The sequence below is a fragment of the Falco peregrinus genome, chromosome 16, assembly GCF_023634155.1.
Source record: "Falco peregrinus isolate bFalPer1 chromosome 16, bFalPer1.pri, whole genome shotgun sequence".
NCBI lineage: Eukaryota > Metazoa > Chordata > Aves > Falconiformes > Falconidae > Falco > Falco peregrinus.
This window is the reverse complement of record NC_073736.1, coordinates 9,222,781-9,247,746: the sequence shown is the minus strand read 5'-3', so window position 1 is coordinate 9,247,746 and position 24,966 is coordinate 9,222,781. Positions and strand designations below refer to the sequence as shown.

The window sequence follows — 24,966 nt, the reverse complement described above, 5'->3', positions numbered from 1 at the left end:
TTAAACCAAACCCAACACAACCAAACCAAACCAAACCAACCAAACCAAACCAACCCAACCCAACCCAACATAACGCAACCCAAACCAAGCCAACCCTACCCATCCAAACCCAACCAACCCCAATCAAACCAAACCAATCCAAAACCAAACCAAACCAACCAAACCCAAGCAAACCCAACCCAACCCACACCAACCCAACCAAAACCAAACCAAAACAACGAAACCCAAACTAACCCATCCCTAACCAACCCAACCCAACCCAAACCAACCCAACCCAACCCAAACCAACCCAACCCAAACCAACCCAACACAATCCAACCCAACCCAAACCAACCCCAACTAAACCAAACCAAACCAAACCAAAACAAAACAAAACAAAACAAACCAAAACAAACCAAACCCAACCCAACCCAACCCAACCCAACAAAACCGAACCCAACCAAAACTAACCATAACAAACCAAACCAAACCCAACCCAACCCAACCAAACCCAACCAAACCAAACGTAACAAAACCAAACCAAACCAACGCAAACCAACCCAACCAAACCCAACCCAACCCAACCTAACCCAACCCAACCCAACCCAACAAAACCAACCAAACCCAAGCAAACCCAACCCAACCCAAACCAACCCAAACCAACCAAACCAAACCAAACCAAACCAACCCAAACCAACCCAACCGAATCCAAACCAAACCAACCCATCCCATCCCAAACTAACCCAACGCAACCCAACCAAACCCAACGGAACCCAACCAAACCAGACCAAACAAAACCAAACCTAACCAAACCAACCTAACCAAACCAAACAAGCGTAACCAAACCAAACCTAACCAAACCAAGCCATCGCAAACCAACCCAACCAAACCCAACCTAACCCAACCTAACCCAACACAACCCAACCCAACCAAACCAACCAAACCAACCAAACCAACCCAACCCAAACCAAACCAAACCAAACCAAACCAAACCAAACAAACCAAACCCAACCCAACCCAACCCAACCCAACCCAACCCAACCCAAACCAAACCAAACCAACCCAAACCAAACCAACCCACCCCATCCCTAACTAACCCAACGCAACCCAACCCAACCCAACGGAACCCAACCAAACCAAACCAAACCTAACCAAATCTAACCAACCCAAACCAAACCTAACCAAACCTAACCAGACGAAACCAAACCAAACCTAACCAAACCCAACCCAACGCAACCCAACCCAACCCAACCCAACCCAACCAAACCAAACCAAACTAAACCAAATCTAACCAAACCAACCTAACCAAACCAAACCATCCCAAACCAACCAAACCTAACCAATCCAAACCAAACCAAACCAAACGTAACCGAAGCAAGCCAAACCAAACCTAACCAAACCAAACCAAACCAAACCAAACCAAACCAAACCAGACCAAACCCAACCAAACCTAACCAACCCAACCCAACCCAACCCAACACCAACTAAACTAAACCAAACCAAACTAAACCAAACCAATCCAAACCAACCCAACCCAATCCAACCCAACCGAACCCAACATAACCCAACCCAACCCAACCCAACCAAACCAAACCTAACCAAAACAAACCTAACCAAAACAAACCTAACCCAACCATCAGAACCCAACCCAATCCAACCCAACCCAACCAAACCCAACCCAACCCAACCCAACCCAAACCAAACCAACGCAACCCAACCAAACCCAACCCAACCCAACCCAACCCAACCCAACCCAACCCAACCCAACCCAACCCAACCCAACCCAACCAAAACAAACCTAACCAAAACAAACCTAACCAAAACAAACCTAACCTAACCATCAGAACCCAACACAACCCAACCCAACCCAAACCAAACCAAACCAAACCAAACCAACCCAACTTAAGCTAATCCAACCCAACCCAACCCAACCCAACCCAACCCAACCGAACCAAACCAAACCAAACCGAACCAAACCAAACCAATCCAACCAAACCAAACCAATCCAAAACCAAACCAAACCAACCAAACCCAAGGAAACCCAACCCAACCCAACCAAAACCAAACCAAACCAACGCAGCCCAACCCAACCTAACCCAACCAAACCAAAGCAAATCAAACCAAACCCAACCAAAAATAACCAAACCAAACCAAACCAAACCAAACCAATCCAAACCAAACCTAACCTATCCAGACCAAACCAAACCAAACCAACCCAACTAAACCCAACCGAAAACAACACAACCCAACGCAACAAACCCAACCCAACCAAACCAAATTAAACCAAACCCAACACAACCAAACCAAACCAAACCAAACCAACCGAACCCAACATAACCCAACCCAACCAACCCAACCCTACCCATCCAAACCCAACCGAACCCAACCAAACCAAAACAATCAAAAACCAAACCTAACCAAACCAACCTAACCAAACCAAACAAACGTAACCAACCCAAACCAACCAAACCAAGCCATCGCAAACCAACCCAACCAAACCCAACCCAACCCAACCTAACCCAACCCGACCCAACGCAACCAAACCAACCAAACCAACCCAAACCAACCCAAACGAAACCAAACCAAACAAACCAAACCAAACCAACGGAACCCAACCCAACCCAACCCAACCCAACCCAAACCAAACCAAACCTAACCAAACCAAACCAAACCTAACCAAACCAAACCAAACCAAACCAAACCAGACGAAACCAAACCAAACCTAACCAAACCCAACCAAACGCAACCCAACCCAACCGAATCAACCAATCAACCAATCAAACCAAACCAAACCAAACTAAACCAAATCTAACCAAAGCAACCTAACCAAACCAAACCATCCCAAACCAACCAAACCTAACCAATCCAAACCAAACCTAAAAAAACCAAACCTAACCTAACCAAACCAAACCAAACCAAACCAAACCAGACCAAACCCAACCAAACCTAACCAAACCAACCCAACCCAACTCAACCCAACCAACCCAACCCAACCCAACACCAACTAAACTAAACCAAACCAAACTAAACAAAACCAATCCAAACCAAACCAACCCAACCAAACCCAACCCAACCCAACCCAAACCAACTAAACCAGACCCAACCCAACCCAAACCAACCCAACACCAACTAAACCAAACCAAACCAAACTAAACCAAACCAAAGCAAACCAAACCAAAACCAAACCAAACCAAAAAAAAAACCCTAAACCAAATCAAATCAAACCAAACCAAACCTAACCAAACCAAATCAAACCCAACCAAACCCAACCAAACCAAAACAAACCAACCCAACCCAACCCAATCCAAACCCACCCAACCCAACCAACCCAAACCAAACCAAACCCAACACAACCCAGCCCAACCAAACCAAACTAAACCAAACCAAACCAAACCAAAAGAAACCAAAGCAAACAATTCCACACCTAACCAAGCCAAAACAAACCCAACCAAACCAAATCAAACCAAACTAAACCAAACCAAACCACACCAAAACAAACCAAACCAAACGTAACCAAATAAAACCTAACCAACACAAACGAAACCTAACCAACCCAACCCAACCCACACCAATCCAAACCAACCCAAACCAAACCAAACCAAACCAAAACCAACCCAAACCAAACCAAACCAAAACAAACCAAAGCAAACCAAACCACACCTAACCAAGCCAAAACAAACCTAACCAAACCAAATCAAACCAAACTAAACCAAACCAAACCAAACCAAACCAAACCAAACGTAACCAAATTAAACCTAACCAACACAAAAGAAACCTAACCAACCCAACCCAACCCAACCCAAACCAATCCAAACGAAACCAATCCAAAACCAACCCAACCCAACCGAACCCAACCCAACCCAACTAAACCAAACCAACCCAACCAACCAAACCCAAGCCGACCCAAACCGCCCAACTTAACCCAACCCAACCCAAACCCAACCCAACCCAATCCAACCCAACCCAACCAAACCAAACAAACCAAACAAAACCAAACCAAACAAAACCAAACCAAACCAACGCAACCCAACCCAACCCAACCCAACCCAACCCAACCTAACCCAACGAAACCAAACCAAAACAACCAACCCAACCCAACCCAACCCAACCCAAACCAAACCAAACCAAACCAAACCAACCCACAACAAACCAAATCTAACCTACCGAAACCTACTCAAACCAAACCAAACCAAACCAAACCAAAGCAACCCAACCCAACCCAACCTAACCCAACCCAACCCAACCCAACCCAACCCAACCCAACCCAACCAAACCCAACCCAACTTAAACTAACGCAACCCAACCCAACACTAATTAAACCAAACCAAACCAAACCAAACCAAACCTAACCAAACCAAACCAAACCAAACCAAACCAAACCAAACCAAACCAAACCAGACGAAACCAAATCTAACCAAACCAAACGAAACATAACCAAACCAAACTAAACCAAACAAACCCAAACCAATCCAAACCAAACCAAACCAAACCAAACTAAACCAACCCAACCCAACCCAACCCAACCCAACCCAACCCAACCCAACCCAACCCAACTTAAACTAACGCAACCCAACCCAACACTAATTAAACCAAACCAACCCAACCCAAACCAAACCAGACCAAACGAAACCAAACCAAACCAAACCAAACCAAACCAAACCTAACCAAACCAAACCAAACCAACACAACCAAACCCAAACCAAACCAACCCAACCCAAACGAAAACCAACCCAACCCAACCCAACCCAACCCAACCCAACCAAACCAAACCTAACCAAAACAAACCTAACCAAACCAAACCTAACCTAACCATCAGAACCCAACCCAACCCAAACCAAACCAAACCAACCCAAACCAAACCAAACCAAACCAAACCAAACCAAAACCAAACCAAACCAAACCAAAAAAAAACTAAACCAAATCGAACCAAACCAAACCAAACCTAACCAAACCAAATCAAACCCAACCAAACCCAACCAAACCAAACCAAACCAAACCAAACCAACCAAATCCAAACCCACCCAACCCAACCAACCCAACCCAAACCAAACCAAACCCAACCCAACCCAACCCAACCAAACCAAACCAAACCAAACCAAACCTAACCAAACCAAGCCAAAACAAACCAAAGCAAAACAAACCACACCTAACCAAACCAAAACAAACCCAACCAAACCAAACCAAACCAAACCAAACCAAAACCAAACCAACCCAACCCAACCAAACCAAACCAAACCAAACCTAACCAAACCAAACCAAACCAAACCTAACCAAACCAAACCAAACCAAACAAACCCAAACCAATCCAAACCAAACCAAACCAAACCAAACTAAACCAACCCAACCCAACCCAACCCAACCCAACCCAACCCAACCCAACTTAAACTAACGCAACCCAACCCAACACTAATTAAACCAACCCAACCCAACCCAAACCAAACCAGACCAAACCAAACCAAACCAAACCAAACCTAACCAAACCAAACCAACCCAACACAACCAAACCCAAACCAAACCAACCCAACACAAACCAAAACCAACCCAACCCAACCCAACCCTACCCAACCAAACCAAACCTAACCAAACCAAACCTAACCTAACCATCAGAACCCAACCCAACCCAACCCAACCCAACCCAAACCAAACCAAACCAAACTAAACCAAACCAAAACCAAACCAAACCAAACAAAAAAAAAAACTAAACCAAATCAAACCAAACCAAACCAAACCTAACCAAACCAAATCAAACCCAACCAAACGCAACCAAACCAAACCAAACCAAACCAAACCAAAACCAACCCAACCCAACCCAACCAAACCAAACCAAACCAAACCAAATCTAACCAAACCAAACCTAACCAAACCAATCCAAACCTAACCAAACCAAACCAAACCAACCGAACCCAAACCAATCCAAACCAAACCAAACCAAACCAAACCTATACCAAACCCAACGCAACCCAACCCAACCCAACCCAACCCAACAAAACCCAACCCAACCAAACCAAACGTTACCAAACCGAACCGAACCCAACCCAACCCAACCCAACCCAACCCAACCCAACCCAACTTAAACTAACCCAACCCAACCCAACCCAACCAAACCAAACCAAACCAAACCAAACCAAACCAAACCAAACCAAACCAAACCAAACCTAACCAAACCAAATCTATACCAAACCCAACCCAACCCAACCCAACCCAACTGAACTTAAACTAACCCAACCCAACCCAACCCAACCCAACCCAACCCAACCCAACCTAACCAAACATAACCAAACCAAACCAACCCAACCCAACCCATCGAAACCCAACCAAACCCAACAAAACCAACCCAATCCAAAACCAAACCAAACCAAACCAAACCAAACCAAACCAAACCAAACCCAACCCAACCAAACCAAACCAAACCAAACCAAACCAAACCAACGGAAACCAAACCAAACCAAACCAACCCAACCCAAACTATCCCAAACCAAACAACCCAAACCAACCCAACCCAACCCATACCTAACCGAACCCAACCCAACCCAACCCAACCCAACCCAACCAAACCAACCCAACGCAACCAATCCAACCCAACCCAACCCAACCCAACTCAACCCAACCCAACCCTACCCAACCCAACCCAACCAAACCAAACCAAACCAAACCAAACCTAACCAAACCAAACCTAACCAAACCAAACCCAACCAAACCCAACCAAACCAAATCAAACCAAACCAAACCAAACGAAACAAAACCAAACAAAAAATGGAAAAAAAAAAGAAACCCTCTTAGCTTCCACAGGTCTTCTTACCAGGCGAGAGGGTTATGGAAGTGACGACTGATTTCACCGAACATACAAGCCACTTTCTGAACAGTTTTCAGAGCTGTCCAAAAAAAACCCAGTTCTTACACATCAATCAGTCCAAAGAAAATACAGAGGTCTCTGCACTACTAGGACACAATCAGGAACACTTGGATTTACTAGACACCTTTGTAAAACCAAAAGGCGTTACACAACCGTACCAGATCCTTGAACCAAAAGACTTTTCAAACCACCTGTTTGTTGACACAGTCCCTGCACTTCAACTCTTCCACCCATGACAATATTCTCTCAGGGATCAGACTTGCCTGCTCTGATGAGAGAATCAGTCAGCACAGTTCACTTTGAACCAAGCTAAAAAAAGGCCCAACCTCTACATTCACACATGGGATACGCGGCTCCTAGCGCAGGGCTCACACTGCGGTCCCACCTGAGGTACTGTCCCGATCTGATATTGGAAGTTGATATCGGGGACGGTTCTTAAACAATCCCAAGAATTAGATTAAGGCACAAACGAGGCCGGATGCCATACAAGCTTACAAGTTTTATTCTCTACAACAACTAATACTTGCGATAGGACAGAGAGGAAGAGAAAGTCAGAATCCCTAAGCAAGAGAACGGGAGAGGCGCATCTATTCACCACCACCAATATAGGACTCCAGTGATGTATTGTCTCGGCGCGGTTGTCCAAGTCCCAGACTCTGTGGAGGTGAGCGAGCGGGTGGAGCAGGTGGAGTCGGTGAAGTCCGTGGAGACCTCCGAGTCGCCGAGCACAAGAGTGAGCGGAGCCCCAGCAGTTATAGGTTTCAGTCCACACCATTTCCCCGGAAAACCGCCCAGTTCTCCTAAAATAGTTTAGTTCTCACAATATTCGCCTGCGCGCCCAGGTGTTACTGTGCTGGCTCCCCAGCCCCAGTTCTGACGGGCAGCGTGTCTCCAGCGGCAGCCGTCCCGAATGAGGCTTTTTCTTGCCAACAACAGGATGCTGTGGTCACAAAGTAGGTAAACAAAGTCCCTTCTGCTCGGCAACAGGAAAATGGCGGTAGCGAAACAGTGATGTTGAGACAATATTATTTTCTGTCCTTACATACCAGGGCATGCTGGGAGCTGTAGGCCTGGGGATGCCCCATGGCCATGTTGTTCCCAGGGCATGCTGGGAGCTGTTGCCTGGGGCTGCCCCATGGCCATATTGTTCCCAGGGCGTGTTGGGAGCTGTAGGCCTGGGGCTGCCCCATGGCCATGTTGTTCCCAGGGCATGCTGGGAGCTGTTGCCTGGGGCTGCCCCATGGCCATGTTGTTCCCAGGGTGTGCTGGCAGCTGTAATTGCCCACCCTCAGCTTCCTGGCAGCCACGTTGGGCTGGGGGGTCGCAGCGTGTTTTGGGTCTGTGGCCAGGCTGAGTGGGGGCTGGGGCCGGCCATGGGGCGAGGGAGGCCCTTGGGCCGGCGCAGGGGTGTCTCCTGCCTGCTGGCTGCCCGGGGATGTGTGTGTGGGGGGGAGCTCCCACCCCTCAGCGTGCCGGGCCCCTGGGCAGCTGGAGTCAGGCTGGGCTGGGGCAGCCCTGGGGGAAGCCCAGTCCCCTAGAGGGACTGGGAATATGCAGCTGCCTGGGAGAATTACCAGCCAGAGTATGCATGTTCAAGCCTTGCTTCCCTTGCTGGAAAATAGTTCATTTTTATATACAGCTTCTCACCACCGAGATCCAGGCAGTAGGGATTGTGCCCTGTGGGGAGCAGCCTGGTGACTGGAGCCTGCTGCCCTTCAGTGGCAGAGTTGGATGCTTCTCGCTGACAGGATTAAGTTGTAAAGAGTCATCAGGAGAGTCTGCAGCTAAAGCAGTGATTAACTAGACCTATTGAGTAAACTCAGCAAAGGGTGGCAAGCCTTCTGAGGCACCTGGGCTATAACAATAGCCAAGGGAAGTGGGGTAACAGAGCACTGCTGTCAAAACCATATAGCACCGAGAATAAATGAGGTTCTATAATACAAGCAGAGTGCATGTGCCCCAAGAAAGTTCAGCAACTTGTTGACCACCAGTAGTCTCAAAAGACCCCAAGAAAGCCCCACAGGAGCAAAGTGACATACACAAGTGCCTTATGCATATGTAAATAATTTCAGGGAACTATTTAGTGTGAAGTACAACTTGCCATCTGAACATGCCCAGAAAGGACCCTGAGGGGCTGGATATTGAACGGTGGAGCATGTTGATAGGTCACGGGTTTTTTCTTTTCCTTCCCTCACAAAATTCCACTTTGTTTTGATAGTAAGTGGAACAACATATATTTCAATGTGTTTTCTCGATTGGTAGTTTTTGCCTAACATATGGGATCTCCAGGTTTAAACCCTGGTGCAAGAAAACCCCAACAAGGTCACATGTCTGGAATAAAGGTTTGCAAGTCTGGGGTATACCATGGTTCTATTCCACGACTCACAACTAATTGTTCACAAACAATTCCTGAGGAGAGTATTCTCATGGGGTAAGGGATTTATTTCCTGTGTTTCAACTCTATTATCTGTATTGGACAAAAAGTGTTTAAGGGACCAAGCCCCTACCCCATTTGTTAGGCATTTGAATATGCCAACCCGGGGACAACAAGACTTTGTGTTTGTGGTGTATGGATTAACTGTGGCGTCTCAATACATACTGGATCCCCCCTTTGCAAGGGGTCCAAGTCCCCTGCCCAGTAGGCATCTCATTGAGGGGCCCACCAGGACCTCCTCTGCCAAGCTGCTTTCCAGCAAGGTGACCCCTGACTGTGCCGGGGCCTGGGCTTGTTCCTCCACAGGCACCAGACTCGGCACTTGTTGGACTTGATGAGGTTTCTGCCGGCCCCTTTCTCCAGCCCAGGCGATCCCCACACGCCACCGACTGTGGTACCAGGCACCCCCACCCCCTGTTTTGTGGGTGCAAGCCGTGCCCAATGCCTGCTTGTCCCCACTGGGTTCAGGCACTCAGAGTGACACAGCCCCAGCTGTGGGACGGATGGATGAGCCCCAGCACTAGGATAGAAAAAAGACTGAACATTTCAGATGGGGGGCAGCCCAGGGGGTTCCCAGCCCTGCACCCTGCCAGCTGCTCACTGGCAGGGAAACCCATTGCTCTTCTGGGAGCAGCGCTGCCACCACGGGGGCTTGCAGAAGTGGATGCAGTGGGGCCAGCAGTCGCATCTCCACCAAAGCTTTGAGCAGCCCCACAGCCAGGAGCAGCCGTCCTGCAGGCACAGTCCTGCCTGGCACAGTCCTGAGGCCGCCTGCCCACGTGCCCTGCCCACGGGCTCCCGGTGCTGGGGCCTGGGCTCTGCTGGGGTGCTCCTGCCCGGCCCCACATGGATGGTGCTGCCCAGGCCCATGGAGCTCATTCTGCCTGGTGCCAAGGGGCTCCTCTTCGTCACCCCCACCGGGCTCCTTCTGCCCATCTGCACAGGGCTGCTTCTGCTTGGCACCGTGTCCTGCCCTTGGTCTTTGTCCCCATCTGCTGTCTTCCCTGAGTCTACATCTGCCCCCAGCAGCTCCACTCAAAGGCCCTGGGGCACCCTCTGGGCTGCAGCAGGCCTGGTTAGAGCTGCTCCTCTTTCCTGGCGGGGGGAAGGAGGGCACTGCAGGGGGGTCCCACCACAGGCTTCCTTTCGCAACTTGGCCATCATCATTTGCAAAAACTTTTTGTACTGCTTGGTCACTATGATGGTGTCCTGGACGATGTGGATGAGCTCCTTGGCGAGGTTCTGTGTAACCACAGCTATGGCTGAGGGGCTACTGGGTGTGGCTTCACATGGATGGGGCTCTGTGCTGTTTCCCTGACATCCATGAGGAACTCCTGCTGAGTCCTGACCAGGGGCAATTCCCAGCTTCCCCACTGGCACCGAGTGGCCCTGAGGGACTGGGAATGTGCTATGCAGGTTAGTGCCACTGGCTGTACCATCACAGCAGGCCAGTGGTCTGGGACGCGGTAGAGGGAGCCCAGGGTAGAGGAGCTACTGCATGACAGGGAGGGCAGCAGGGCCTGTGGGGACTGGTGGTCCCTCCGTAGAACATCTGCACTTGCCCTGCAGTATAGGATGGGGAAGAGAGAGAAGGCTGTTGCCCTGCAGTGCTCATGCACATCTGCAAGCCCACGTGTGGAGTTCCAATTTCTGCTAGTGAGGACTGGCAGGTTTCTTGGACAGGGAGACTGGGAGGGCAGTCAGACGTTGGGTTGCCTGAGGATCCTGACATCTTCTTCCTCAACCAAAGTGCCACAAGTCCCAGAATCACACAGTGGTCATTGTTGGAGGGAACCTCCGGAGATTATCTAGTCCACCCCCGTGTAAAAGCAGGCTGTGCTAGAGCAGGTTGCACAAAATTCTGTGCAGGTGGCATTGGAATGTCTCCAGAGGCCTCTCTGGGCAGCTTGTGCCAGTGATGTTAGTTGGAGTGCTGTGTGAGGGTCCCTGCGCTGCTGGGGGGCAGTGCCTGTACCAGCTGCAACATCAAGGCACTGCAAAGGGGCAGGGAGATGATGAGCACAACAAGCCCATGCCACGCTCCCTGCCCCCCACACATCACAATGCCTGTTGCCAGGTCCCTGATGGCTGTGGAGGCCACCTGGCCCTGGGCACCCTCTGCCCCAGGGTGCGCTGGAGCTGTCTTTGCCCTGGAGTTGTCTTAGGCTCGCTCTAGTCCACCCAGGATGCCTCCTGAGCCCTTCCTTGCACCCCAGACCCCTCTGCAGGGACTCTAACACCAAAAGAAAGCTCACTGGACTCGGCGCCTGGCCCCCTACATTCGGCCATTCCCCTTGAGTCTCCACGGCACTCCTCCATAGGTGTCTGTAATGCCCCAGAGCCTTGTGTAGCTCTCTAGCCAGATCATGGGAGCCCTCCTGAGGCAGTCAGGGTGACCCAGGCACTCTGTTTGTCCCACAGTCCCCCAAGGAGCCCTGCAGGGTCCCTCTGGCCCCCTTAGCGCCTCTGTACTCTGCCTGGAAAAATTGCTGAGCGCGTCATGGTGCAGGGACATGGCGGAGCAGTCAAAGCAGCTGCTGTGCTTTCACTGGGTACCTGGAGACCCATGGGACAAAGTTACGATGGACTCTCCTCTAACTTCTCCCCTCCATTGTTCACTCTATAAGCATCATGGTACATTGCATATTCATTGTTATACACAGGCTTGGCTTGTGTATGCTGAAGGAGGTCTGAACTAGATGAGGTCCCAGTCAGCCCCTCTCTCCAGCCTGCCCAGGTCCCTTGGGATGGCACCACGATGCCCTGGCCTAAGTGCCGCTCCTCCCGCTTTGGTGTCATTTACCAAAGTGAGGGTGCCTTCTGCCCCATCGTGGAGACCATTAATTAAGGAAGGTGTCAAAGAGGTTTGCAGCCAGTACTGACCCCTGGGTGCCACCGCTAGTTCCTGGCCTCACACCAGACTTGGTGCCACCGAGCAGCACCCGCTGGGCCCGGCTGTTCAGTCCTTTTCAGTCCTGCTCGCTGTCGGCTCACCTAGCCCTTTTCCATTTGAGTGACTTGAACTCCATGTTTAAAAGGAAGAGATGTCAAGAGGGGCCCATGCAAGCACACAGCTTTCAAAACCCCGTGGCATAAACTTCCCACACTGGGTATTTCCACCAGCTCCCCCAAAACCTAGAGAAGTACATGCCCCCTCAGTGACTTGTGCAAGGCCAACAACTGCTTTTAATTCTGGCTTTGGCTTCTCTGCCGGTGGGTTCCAAATGAGTGTTGTTTTTGCAAGGTGATCCCCAAAGCTGAAGAGAGATTAAAGCTCTTCATCGATGGTCCTGTGGGCAGGTGGGCCAGCTGGTGGAGCTGTCCCAGTCTCTGGAAGCTCCCTCTGAGCTCTTGGTGACCACAGGCAGCACTGGGAGGAGGGACAGGGTGGGCTGCTGGTGCTTTTTGTGCAGCTTGTTCAAAGTTGGAGTCACTTGCGGTGCTTCCTGGATCTTCCTCCTCCTCCTCCTCTCTGATTTTCCATGATACAGATGCTGTGCTCCACGCTCATCCAGGGTTGCAAACCGCCCGTGTCTCCACCACAGCACCCTGAGTATTTCTCTCAGCTGCATCTGTAGTGCACTGAAACCCTCCTCCTCCTCCTTGCTGAGTGGTGGTACTCTGTGTACTCCACAAACCGGCTGCAGAGATCATAGCCACGCCGTGGGGATCTGCTCCGCTCTCTCTGCCTCAGCAGCCCTGGGTGGAAGAGGTGACTCGGAAAAACTGTTGGAAAGCCCTTGAGTTGTGTCAATCCTGGGAGCATGACAATGACTTGGAGGACTCGTTCTCCTCCTTCTCCTTGGTGACCAGTGGTACTCTCCATGCTCCACTAACTGGCTTTGGAGACCATAGCAGTGCAATGGGGATCTGCTCCACTTTCTCTGCCTCAGCAGAGTTTGCTACCGAGCAGCGCTGAATGCAGAATACTGGGAGCTGACGTTAGAGGTCCCTGGAGCTGCGTTATCATTGTGAGTGTGGTCACAACTTGGAGGACTCGTTCTTCTCTTCCTCCTTGCTAAGGGGTAGTACTCTTTGTACTCCACAAACTGGCTACAGAGATCATAGCCACACCGTGGGGATCTGCTCCGCTCTCTCTGCCTCAGCAGGCTTTTCTCCTCAGCAGCCCTGGGTGGAAGAGGTGACTCCGAAAAACTGTTGGAAAGCCCCTGAGTTGTGTCAATCCTGGGAGCATGACGATGACTTGGAGGACTCGTTCTCCTCCTCTTTGATGACTGGTGGTACTCTCTGTGCTCCACTAATTGGCTGCAGAGATCATAGCTGCGCCGTGGGGATCTGATCTTTTCTCCCTGCCTCAGCGGGGTTTGCTCCCAAGTAGCGCTGGGTGCAGAGCATCTGCAGGAGAAAAAGAACAAACAAGGATCAATGTTTGTTTAGAGCTGCCTTTGCAGCCCCCTCTGGGGTTCACTCATTTACTTGGAGTGGTTTCTGACAGAGAGAAGACATGTCAAGACAAGAATATGGGAAATTCAGTTGGGGTCTTCCCACTAGGTCTGCCCCTGTCACAGCAAGACCTCGCCTTCATACCCCCTACGGCCTCCATTTCATAGAATCATAGCATCACAGGATGGTTTGGCTTGGAAGGGACCTTAACGGTCATCTAGTTCCAATCACCTGACATGGGCAGGGGCACCTTCCAACAGACCAGGTTGCTCAAAGCCCTGTCCAGCCTGGCCTTGAACACTTCCAGGGACGGGGCATCCACAGCTTCTCTGGGCAACCCCTGCCAGTGTCTCTCCACGCTCACCATAAACAAGTTCTTCCTAAGATCGACTCTAAATCTACCCTCTTGAAGTTTAAAACTGCTGCCCCTCACCCAATCACTACACATCCTGATCAGGAGTCCCCCAAATCTTCCCTGTAGGCCCCTTTAGGGACTCTTCTCTGTATCAAACAGCTACAGAGAGCAGACAAGTAGCAGTTTACATCGGGGCAGCAGCCTAAAGCCCAGCAAGGGAAGGGAAGTACTGACGGGGGGCAGTTCACGTTGGACAGCACTGAATGATGCGGGTAGTAACTGTCTGCTAGGATGGAAAGACTCAGGAGGATCGGAAGGAAAATAGCCAAACCGGGAAAGGGAAATGTATTCTCGACACATTTTGGTAGTGGCTATTACCTGACATAAAAAAGTAAATAGGCTTGCTGCGCGAGAACTGTGTTTATGTCGCAACGATCCACCAGCGTATCGTCCATCTGGTACCACAGTCCATCGCTGGCCTGTAAATAAAGGCAATGGTATCTGGAGATGAAATGCGTGGTTTCTCCGGAAAAACACAGGCAGGAAACTACAGAAGCAAGAGTCCACCAGTGCAAATCCCATCCAGCCAGTCAGGAGACCTTCTCCCCCAAAAGCTTGGCTACCAGAAAAGTTTGCCTTCCCCAGCACACATTCTTCCCCGTGACAAAGGAAGTGGCTCTTTACCTTTGTGTAGCAGAAATAGTGTCCTGCCTGAGAGCTGCCACCGCTGTGCACCAGGACAGCGTATAAGGCGTAGAGGAGCGGTTCTGCAGCTCCCTGAGACATGTATGGCCGGAGATCCAAGTACTGGGGATACTGCACAAACTGCGGAGAGACCAAGAGGGCTCAGGAAGGATACTGCCATACCACGTGAAAAAGCCTGCCAAGACCGGGGCCCAGCCATGTTAAAATACATCTCTGGGGCTCATCAACACTTCTTGTCCCTGAAGCAGCAGGTAACGCCTTGGGTGGCAGGAAACTGTTCTCGGCCAGAGCAGCTCTGTCGCAGCAGAGCATGTGCTTGCCTTGCCACAGGAGCTCTCCTCTCCCCAGAAGGGAACACCAAAAGCTCCACCTGAACAGCTTGTGACAGAGCATCCTGCTTTGGGAAATCTCCTGCTCCAGGACAAGAAAGAAAGTGGCCCTCCAATTGCGTACACACCTTGCCGATCTTCTTGCCATAGAAATCAAAGCGTTTCAGGCACAGCGTGAGAACCTTGGGCACGCAATTGATTGTAAACCTCTTGAGGGCAGTAAACATCTCGTCACACCTTGAAAGCAAGCAGAGAGCCAAGCACTGAAATGCACCCTAGCTTGCCCCAAGGCAGCCAGACAACCTTTTCCACCTCACACGTCCTCACGCCATTTCAAGACTCTTCAGAACCATTAGGCCGTAAGAAAGAAAAGCTGTGCCTCCTGATTGTACATCGAACCTCCTGAGGCTCCATGACAGGCAGCATTTCCACACAGGTACAAGTCTTAATCTGGTGTTAGACATCCTCTTACCTGCTACATCGAAAGCTGTTTTCACCAGCCAGCCGCTCGGTTTTGACAAAATTCTCCAGAGCTGCAGTGACAGACGAGGCTGCCTGGAGGGGTGAGAAGGGAGAGCTCTGAGCTGGGGGAAATGCCCTCGCCCAAGCACTCAGGACGAGTTGCCCACAAGACCCAAGTGGATGACGCTGAGGAGACCCACCGTGACCCTGCAAAGAGTAGCCAGATGGAGGAGGAAAGAGGGTATGATGCCGAACATTTCCCTCACTTCACAGAGATTTCCGGCTGACACTATCAAGGGCTACCTCACTGTGCCACCGCTCAGTTCAGCTGCCGATGGTGTGCAGGGTCATCAGGAATGACAACAACACGAGCTATCAGCCTAGGAGCCAGGTGGGTGTTGAGGGAAGGCAAAGAGATGGTGGCTGAGAGTCCCTCAGTGCAGAGAGTATAATGCGTGCTTGTCTAGCACCTACAGGGAGACCGCTGCCATGGCCTTTGCAGGACACCTCCCATACCACTTCCCACCTCCCACCAAGATCTCCTGTGTTCACAGTGCACTTTTCAAGGCCAGCTGCACACATTCTGGGAAGCCACAAGGAGCTTGGCATGTCTTGAAGCACAGTGAGAAACCCTCTTACTTTGATATCCAAAGGCACATCCAGGAAGGCCTCATAGGAATCGGAAACTGCTTTGCAGCTGCAGCACATGACTGGAAGGCAAACGGAAATGCTCAGCAACAGGTGAAGTCGATAGGTTGTGCCCATTTATGCTTTTCATCTTTTCTAGAGCCAGCCACACGCTCATCTGTTTCTCACAGGCACACAGCAGGGCACAGGCAAGTGTAAGGAGAGCAAAAGTTGTGGAAACATACCTCTGGACCTCAGGAAGCCCCCAGATATTTGATGGACGATGGTAGTATGTTGAGAAGAGATGTCCCAGCTGGAAGGAAACAGTAAAGCAGAGAGTTATCTCCTCCAAGAGTTTTCCTTTGCCTGCAAGCCCTGGTCGTACTGTTTCCTTGATGGGGGTACATCAAGGCAGCCAAAAGTCTGGGCAACTTTGAAAGGTCGTTTGTTTGTGCTTACGCGCTGCTTCCAGCCAGACAAGCTCTCTGCATGGCAGTGACAGTACAGCGTAAGAAGTCGTGGGCGTCTTCCTGCATGCCAAGCATGAAATGTCCTCCTATTCCTAATCAAGAGGAAGATAGTACTTCAGTCCTCCACCAACAGAGGAAAGCACATCAAAGTAGCTGAGGTGACCTACGTGGGAGGGCATTGATGATGTGCCTGGGCTGGATGGCGCTGGCTGAGGTGTTCAAGGCATTGTTAACGTGCGCTTCCATGATGCACATCATGCAGAAGCCTTGCTGGCGACCTGAAGAGGGAGGGAGGGAGGGAAGCAAGCCAGTCAGGTTAGTCAAAGAGCCATTGTGATGGGAAACCTCATGGAGATCTTGGAGTTGTCCTAGACAGTCTCCTAGCCCTCCCCAGGTGCCAACGGCCCAGTATGCCTGCGGCGAATGAAGAGACGGGACGCAGCTTGATGCAAGCAAATGTCCATTTATTAGTGATTTTCTTACAATTATATATGTTTCTACCTTCTACATATTACACACTGATTGGTTAAATCTTAAGCGTAAAAAACCACTGATTGGTTAATATTTAAGGCACACCGTTAGAACAATAGGTACTTACTAGTTTATCTTGACCTAGCAATAATTTCTATTCCAAGGTTAGGGAGTTTCTTTCTACGCGGCTTTCTTGATTGGCGCCATCCGTTCCCTTATCTGGCTACTTGTTTCTCTGTCCGTCTGGTTGCCTCCTCAGCTGTAACGGCTCAGGGGTCTGCAGTTAGCTTGTTCCTTTGCTCCCAGGGCTTGTGCCCTACAAGTTCTAACAAGTCTCTATTCATCAGGCTATCAGTACTTGGACTCTTGTCCTTGAGGCCTTGTCCTACATATGCCCAGGACATCTCAGTACACAGAAAACATTCTTGAGAGGGATGCTTCACTGACAGAAGTTTTCTGTGCAACCAGCAGAGAGAGTTTAACCTGCAGGAATCGGGAACAACACCCGGGACTAGAAAGAGGCGTCTTTGTGAGAGCGAACACACCTTGATAGGACAAGCGGCTTCTAGGCTTGAGTGTTCCCAGAACACCAGCTTGGGGGCAGCTGACAAAGAAGGGCTGCTTTTCTCCTACATCCCGTTGCAGGTTCTGGGGATGCTTGGGAAGTGCCCAGCAGACTGACAAGGAGGTCTTCCTAAAAGTACTCACAGGAGCTGCTGTGCTCATGAGAGAGCGGGTAGTTGGCAAGAGGGGGTGTGTACGTCAGGCACTGCAGCACGGAGTTGAGGAAGCACGTATTGTCCACATTGTAGAGGCCTGCTCCAGCTTTCTGCCTTTGCTGCCAGTCCATGCAAATCTTCTCCGGGGGAAAGAGGATCCTTTGTGGTGGAGCCATTCCCTCGGCAACAACTGCAGGGAAATGATGGTTTTGTTGCACAGAAGCGTATCTGAAAAGCCAAGCTCTCTGCAGGAGCACCCAGGACAACCAGCTACAACTTCCAAGCCAGAACAGGGGAAACCCAACGCTGCCTGTGACATTTACTGCTTGGAAAAGGTTTGGGAAAAGCCTGTTCACCTCCTTCTTTTGCTGGAAATCCAACAAACCCACACTCTGATTTCTGGGCTCGGGATACCCGCCTTTCCATCTAGAGTGTTGAATGATCAGGTCAAGCCTTCCCTTTTTCTGACTGTCACTTGACGAAAACAAGCAGGCACCAAGCCCAGAAGGGAACCCTACTGATGTCAGTTTGTTCTACGAGCAATGTCATCTTCCAAATGCTTGTGTAGAATGGCAGAGGAGGGACAAAATGATCAATTGCTGCGTCCAATCAAAAAACCCTGGGTAGGCCTGGCTGCTCTCAGGAAACACCCCAGAATTCCCTCGAGGTTGTCCCCACAATCAACATTCCAGGATGGAGCAGCAGCCGTGCCCATTGCATTTGGGGGCTCACAAAGCCCAAGGCTGCTGGTGAAGCTGTTACTCACAGGAGTCGTTTCCCATTGTGGCCGTGGCTCCTCTCAGGAGCAGAGCAGGAAGCTTTGGCTGGCAAAGAATGTCCAGATGCGGCCCAGAAAGAGAAGATCAGCACCAATACCGTCACCTGGTTGCAATGAAGAAAGTGGAGCTCAAGAAAATCATTCAACCACCATAAAAAACAGAGGCCAACACTTGCCCTCAAAAGTGTTCGAGTGGTCGCTTTAACTGCCTGTAGCGACTGTTAGCAGCAGAGCCCTCTGGCTCTCCAGCCCACACTTGCCCACCCTGTCTGCAGGAGTGACCAGTGTCTGGCCGCTACTATAACGGTTGCCTTTGCAGGGCTGTGTTTCTGGTCTCCCTTCCTGACCCATCAGTCAAGGTGGGCTTCGGGTCAGGCTACGCTGAGCTCAATGCCTCGGCCTGCCACCTCCCTACTTCCCTAGCCTTGGCAATGGCAAAAAAGTAGGAATTACCAAACAGGAACTCTACCCATAGCGCCTGTCTGGCCAGCCTAGAAGGGTGGAAGAGCTCAGCATACAGCTTGGGAGGTAGAGAGCAGCCTCCACTTTTATCCCCAACCTACCTCTTCTAGGACCTGTCCCACAAGCAAAGTCCTAGTTACCTTTGGAAGAGGGTGGAAGCTGAGGAGCAGTCAGCAGGAAAGGAGAAATGTTTAGAAAGAGGTAGCTACGCAAGTAGCTCAAGAAGGAGCCGAGTTATCCTGACGGGCAGCTCAGCCCAACTGGCTTTGGCCGTCCTGCTGCTCAGGATGTCCAGCCCTGGCCAGGTGAGGTCACAAGTTCCGGGTGGGTGCCGCATCACTGCCCCTTTGTGACACGGGGCTGCACGGCAACACACTGTGGCCAGGCAGCTGCCCCAGCCTGGGCACCTCCCCTGCAGCCAGCAGCCGGTGCCGCTGGGCTTCCCCACGTGCTGCTGGCGAAGGGCTGTTCGGCCGCCGGCACAGTTCCCACCTCTTCCCTGCTGCGCACAGCCAGAGGAGTCAACGCCTGCCCCGGTCTGGAAGCTGCCCGTGCACAGCTGTGGCTGGCACCGTCGCGTTGCGCAGGGTTTCTTTGCCGTTCTTCCCAGCTACAGGACTGTGTGCGTGAGACTCGTGGAGCAAAGCACCTGCCCATGACTTGCATCTGTCCCCAGGACTCAGCCTGTGCTTGGGACATCCACTTTGGCCACAGCCTCGCTTGGATGGCTTTTTGTCATCATGTGCCCCTGGGGATAGCTGGTGTTTCCCCTCCTGGCCTGGGGAGGCTGCTTTTGCCCCTTGTCCACACCAGGTACCTGGGTTGACTCCTGCCCTGCTCAGGGGGGTCTTTATGCCCCTGCCCTCATTGGGGTGGCGAGCTTTGCTCCTGCCCCTCAGGGGGCATTGACTTCTGTCCCCGTCCTGCTCAGGGCATCTTGCCCTGCCCCTCCCCTGCTGGGGGAAGCCGTTTTTGCCCCTGCCATAGCAGGACACCAGGACTCCAGTGCTGTTTTCCTGGCACCAACTACCAGTGCAGGCTGGATCTCAGTGTCACACCACAACCTCACTGCTCAGGACAAAGTCAGCTCCACTCCAAGTCTCCTTCAGCGCTGTTCCTCCAGCTGGCATCTGACAGGCGTAGGTGCAAATTTCCCTCCCTGCTGAGCTGGCTGCAGGGCCAGGCCGCAGGAGCTGGCAGCACCCAATGCCACCCAGGGAAGTGAAGGATTCCGGCAGCTGGATGTCAAGTAGGCTGTGCCTCTTCCTCCGGTTCCTCACTCACACACTTCAGCTACAGCTCTTGTGCTTGGGCACATGGCGAACCGTTATGCTTCACAAGATGCCGCAGTCAGCGGGATGGGTTGTGTGAACGTGGCTGAAAAGTTCCTGTGGCCCGACAGGCTCCCGTCACAAAGGCATCTTGTCCATGAGATGACCTGGTCAGAGTGGTTTTCTGTATTTAGCTTTTTAGTAGCATTGCACTAAACAAAACACCGTAACCAGTAGTTACCTGGAGGAGAAAAATAAAAAAGGGGGAGGGAGGGGCAGCGGAGAAAGGGAAACATAATAAAAAAGGGAAGACTGAAATAAAACAGACAACAAAAACTTGACTGCAGTTCTTAGTAAAGCCAATATGGAACATGACCAGAACCAGCTGCCAGGCGTTCCAGGTCTTAGGAAGCTCTGTCAGACCTGTGCAGAACACCTCTGCCCTCATTAGACATTGCTGGTATTGCAAAGACCAACTTGCAAAGCTCTCTTCAGACTTGAAGGTATCTGCTGCCCTGAGGGCCTTTGGTGGAGGAGAAGGAGATCTCCAGGCACACCATGGAGCTGCTGACAGGCCCACTGTGAAACTGCTTGGCGTGTTCCCCAACTGTATTATCCAGGGGCTAGTAAGGCTTGTTGGAGGTAAAACCCAGCAGCCTGAGAATGCAGGCACAATAGTGGAGACCCCGGTGTGATGTGCCTTGTGTGCCTGGGCTGCTCTGCATCTGCTGGGTAGAGGGAGGACAGAGCTCACTGCACTGCAGCAGTGGTATCGGTGGCTGGCACAAAGGCACCCAATGTGTCTGCAGGGCTGCCTGGGGTTCCCTCTGCGCTGCCCTGCTGAGGCTCCACCTGGAGTGCTGTGTCCAGTGCTGGGCTCCCCAGTGCAGGAGAGACAGGGAGCTGTTGGAGAGGGTCCAGAGAAGTGCGACGGGGATGAGGGGTCTGGAGCATCCCCCTTCTTGTGAGGACAGGTGGAAAGAGCTAGGTGTGTTCAGCCTGGAGAAGACAAGGCTGAGGGTGTCTTACCAATGCCTACAAATCCCTTAAGGGTGAATGTCAGGAGGATGGGGCCAGGCTCTTTGCAAGCTCTCCTGCTCGCACACCTACTACAGGGAAGTTGGACTTATTGTGGTTAGTGCCTTAGGAAGATTTGGTTGTTTTATTTTCATTGTGCTGTCCTATGTGCAGATCTTCAAGGCTGTGCTGAGGGTCCTGTCTGAGCAGGGATGGCACAAAGCCTTTTCCACGTGACTCCCTCACCTGGCCGTGGTCTCCATCTTTCTCAGCACTGTCATGTTTGCCTAACTGAAGCCCCCCTGTATGTTGTCCCCATCCCTGGATCTGGTGGTGTTAGTGCAGTACTCAGTGGTGCCTCCAGCAGTGAACCCCGCCATCTACAGCATGAGGAACCAGGAGCTCACAGGTGCAGTGAAGAAGCTGCTGCAGTCAGGTGTCTCTCAGGAGAAATGAGCTGCTTTGTGTCTCTTCACAAGGGACTCCCTGTTCATCTTTGGATCATCCTGTACATTTATGACTGTATCTGTTACAATCCTGTTTTCCCTGCAATATCTGCACCCATTGCACTTCTTCAAAAGCAGGAACCCAGCCTGTGTGACCCAGAGGACTTTTTGTGCATGGGAGGGTGGTACAGCTGGCCTCCAGTGTTGCATCTCTGTAATAAAGGTGGTTTTTCTCAGTGCCCATGTCTGGAGGTTGGGCTCTTCTTCCAAAGCTGAGCTCAGGAACAGGCTGAAGGAATTGCCCCCAGGAGCATGCTGCTGGGCTTGGGTTCCCCATGGCTCAGGGGAGGAGGGCATGGATCAATGCGTTAAGGAATGGGCCTGTGTTGAGCCTTCCCGTGTGGGTGCCCAGTGCCCATGGGAATGGTGGGTGACCAACAGGGATGTGCCTGGGACCATCTCCCTGGGCTTTCAGGCACCGCTGCCCTGCACAGCAGCACCGCCTGCTCAGGGCCATGCCTGAGACCACATCCCTGGGCAAGAGCAGGTGTCTCTCTGCACGCCCCAGCTGGGGCAGGCTGCTGTGTCCCTGGTGCAGCAGGAGGTGCCTGGGGAGCCCCCAGGCCAGCAGTCTGGTGCTGGGGACAGGGACTGGCCCAGAGGGGCTGCCGGGAGTGGGCAATCAGGGTCTGTGTGAGAGAAGAGCAGCAGACAGAGGGGGACACTGGCCTCTGTCCCTTCATGCCATGGCTGGTGTCAGCCCTGGGGCTGACTGGCAAGATGAGACACCTCTCTTCTCACCAGTATCTGCTGTGCCTTTCAGAGAGGCTGGGTCTTTGGGATGAGTGCCCAGAGCTCTGCATCCCCCTTTGGGTGGGCAATTGCATGGGGCCAGCCCAGCGTGGGCTGCTGTGTCTGCCTGGGCTGGGGAGAGGGCAGGGGAGGGGGGCAAAGCATGGAGGCGGGGGGTGGGGCTGGGCTGGGAAGGGCCTGGGAGAGGCAAACACCAGTGTAGAGCTCAGCTGTGTGAGTGTGCATGGTGGGGTACAGAGCAGGGTGGTCCTGGTGCAGATCCAGGGGTCATGCTGAAGGAAGGAAGGCACCAAAGGAGAGGGCCTGCCCTGTTTCATTCTCCTTGGAGACCCCAGGGAGAATGCAGCAGGGAAATTTTCCCCAAGAAGTCCCAATCACCGCTCATTTCCCTGTGTGGTCCCAGCCCCAGCAAGGGACCTTTGCTGCATTGTCACCTCTATCCTTCTTGGTGGCTTAGTGAGACCAAACTCCTTTGCCATTTTCAATATAAAGTGATTCATTTTCCTACTGACCCTTCTTACACACAAGTGTCCCATAGCTCTTGCCACAGTTGGTCACTCAGCCAAGGCCATGGTCAGAGACCTCCAGCCAGATCATGTGCTCATGGCCTTGTTTTGACAAATATTGAAACAGGCCAAGGATTGCCATCCAGCAGCAGCCCTGGGCCCAGCGCTCTGGCCTTTCACTCTAAACGATTCCTCAAATAAAACCCCAACTCTCTCAGCCTCTCCTTGTCCATAATGTGCTCCAGGTCCCACCCATCCTTCTCACCTCTTCAGGACCTGCTCCAATCTGTCGGGGTCTTTCTGGTGCTGGGGAGCCACATTCTGGGTGCAGCAGTCCTGATGTGGTCCTGTGGTGGGTTAACCTTGGCCCGAAGCCTGCCAGCGCCGCAGCTGCTCATTCACTTCCCTGACTCAACAGGACAAGGGTGAAAATGAACCAGCAATGTTCATGGGTCAAGATAAAGACAGAGAGATTACTTACCTATCCCTGTAATGACCAATTAGATGTTGTCTTGCCAAAGGTCAATTTCATTTATTGCCAATTCAAACAGATTTTGATTATGAGAAACAATGTCCAAAGTATTATATGACCATTCCCCTCATAGGTCCTTCCAGGGCCAAATTACTCCATTGCTCCCAACCACCTAATCACCCACAGCCTGAGAGGTGCCGGAGGGATACTGAAGAGTGGGCTGATAGCACAGAACGCCTCTGCTGCTCCTTTCTGCTCACAATTCTGCCCTGCTGCAGTGTGGGTCCTCTCCATGAACCCGACTATCTTTGCAGCATTCGTTTCATTCTGTCTTACTTGTGTTCTTGATACTCACAGAATGGCAGAGAAGGGTTGACATTGGAAGAGACCTCTGGAGATCATCCAGTGAAACTCCCCAGCTGAGGCACAGCCAGCTCAAGCAGGTTCTACAAGGCCTTAGCTTGGTAGGTTTGGAAAATCATCAGGCGTGGACACTGTACAACCTCTCTTGGCGACTCTTCCGGTGGCTGATCATCCTCAGAGTCAAAAAGTGTTACCTTGGTTCAGATGGAATGCTGTATACATTAATAAGACTCTCAGAGCTTTTACTTCTACAGAGCGAACAGGTGTAGAACTCTCACCCTTTCTTCCTGGGAAAGTTGCTCCAGTGCCTCCCACCCACTTTGTGGCCCTCTGAAGAACTTGCTTTAGCAGATCAAAAACTTTCTTGCCCTGGGAATAACAGCCCTGGACGCAGCACTGCAGATGTGGCCTCAGCAGTGCTGAGAGGAGGGAAGGGTCACCTTCCTCCGTCAGCCAGCGATGCTTTTCCTAATGCAGCCACCACAGCTTTGGGCCTTTGCCATGAAGGTGCATCAATCATTCATTATCACCTGCTTGTCCTCTGGCACCCAAAGGTCCTTCTCTGCAGAGCTGCTCTCTAGCTGCCCTGCCACCAGCAGGATAGCCACAGGAGGGCTGGATCACAGCCTGGCCTCCCCCAGGGACTTGCTCAGCAGCAGCAGCTTGTCCTTCTTGGAGATGAGCTTCACCTCTGGCAAAGGCAGCACGGTGCTACTAAGACACCTGGGAGAGCAAAGCCCTCTCCTGCCAGGGCTGCACAGCCCAGGCCTGTTGCCCTCTGGCCTTGGCCACTGCAGCCTTTGCTCTCATGCTGGGAACCTCGTTCATCCTTCTGCTGCCCCCTGCCATCCCCTCCAGCATCCTCTGCTGGGCAGCAAACCCTTCCTACACAAGGGCTCCCATCCCTGGGTACCGGTGTCCGTGTGACAAGCCTGCCCTTGGCCCTGGTGCCACACCTGAGGTGCTGCAGCCCACATGGGCCCCAGAGCCCACCACCTGGGGCGTGGGCAGCCGGAGCCCCCTGTGCCAC

General features: G+C 51.8%; 1 protein-coding gene across 1 annotated transcript in view; it reads right to left on the bottom strand.

The window, feature by feature from the left end:
- Positions 1-17,984, bottom strand: part of LOC129785776 (ubiquitin carboxyl-terminal hydrolase 42-like) — a 142,660-nt gene extending 124,676 nt beyond the window's left edge. The window contains exons 1-11 of the mRNA XM_055819962.1: positions 17,798-17,984; positions 16,786-16,896; positions 16,608-16,710; positions 16,394-16,461; positions 16,161-16,231; positions 15,532-15,614; positions 15,188-15,296; positions 14,710-14,850; positions 14,404-14,504; positions 10,703-10,829; positions 10,400-10,508 (exon numbers count right to left, since the gene is read on the bottom strand). Coding sequence (XP_055675937.1) covers positions 10,400-10,508; positions 10,703-10,829; positions 14,404-14,504; positions 14,710-14,850; positions 15,188-15,296; positions 15,532-15,614; positions 16,161-16,231; positions 16,394-16,461; positions 16,608-16,710; positions 16,786-16,896; positions 17,798-17,984 — 1,210 coding nt within the window. The remainder of the gene's footprint in view (positions 1-10,399; positions 10,509-10,702; positions 10,830-14,403; positions 14,505-14,709; positions 14,851-15,187; positions 15,297-15,531; positions 15,615-16,160; positions 16,232-16,393; positions 16,462-16,607; positions 16,711-16,785; positions 16,897-17,797) is intronic.
- Positions 17,985-24,966: the final 6,982 nt, after the last annotated feature.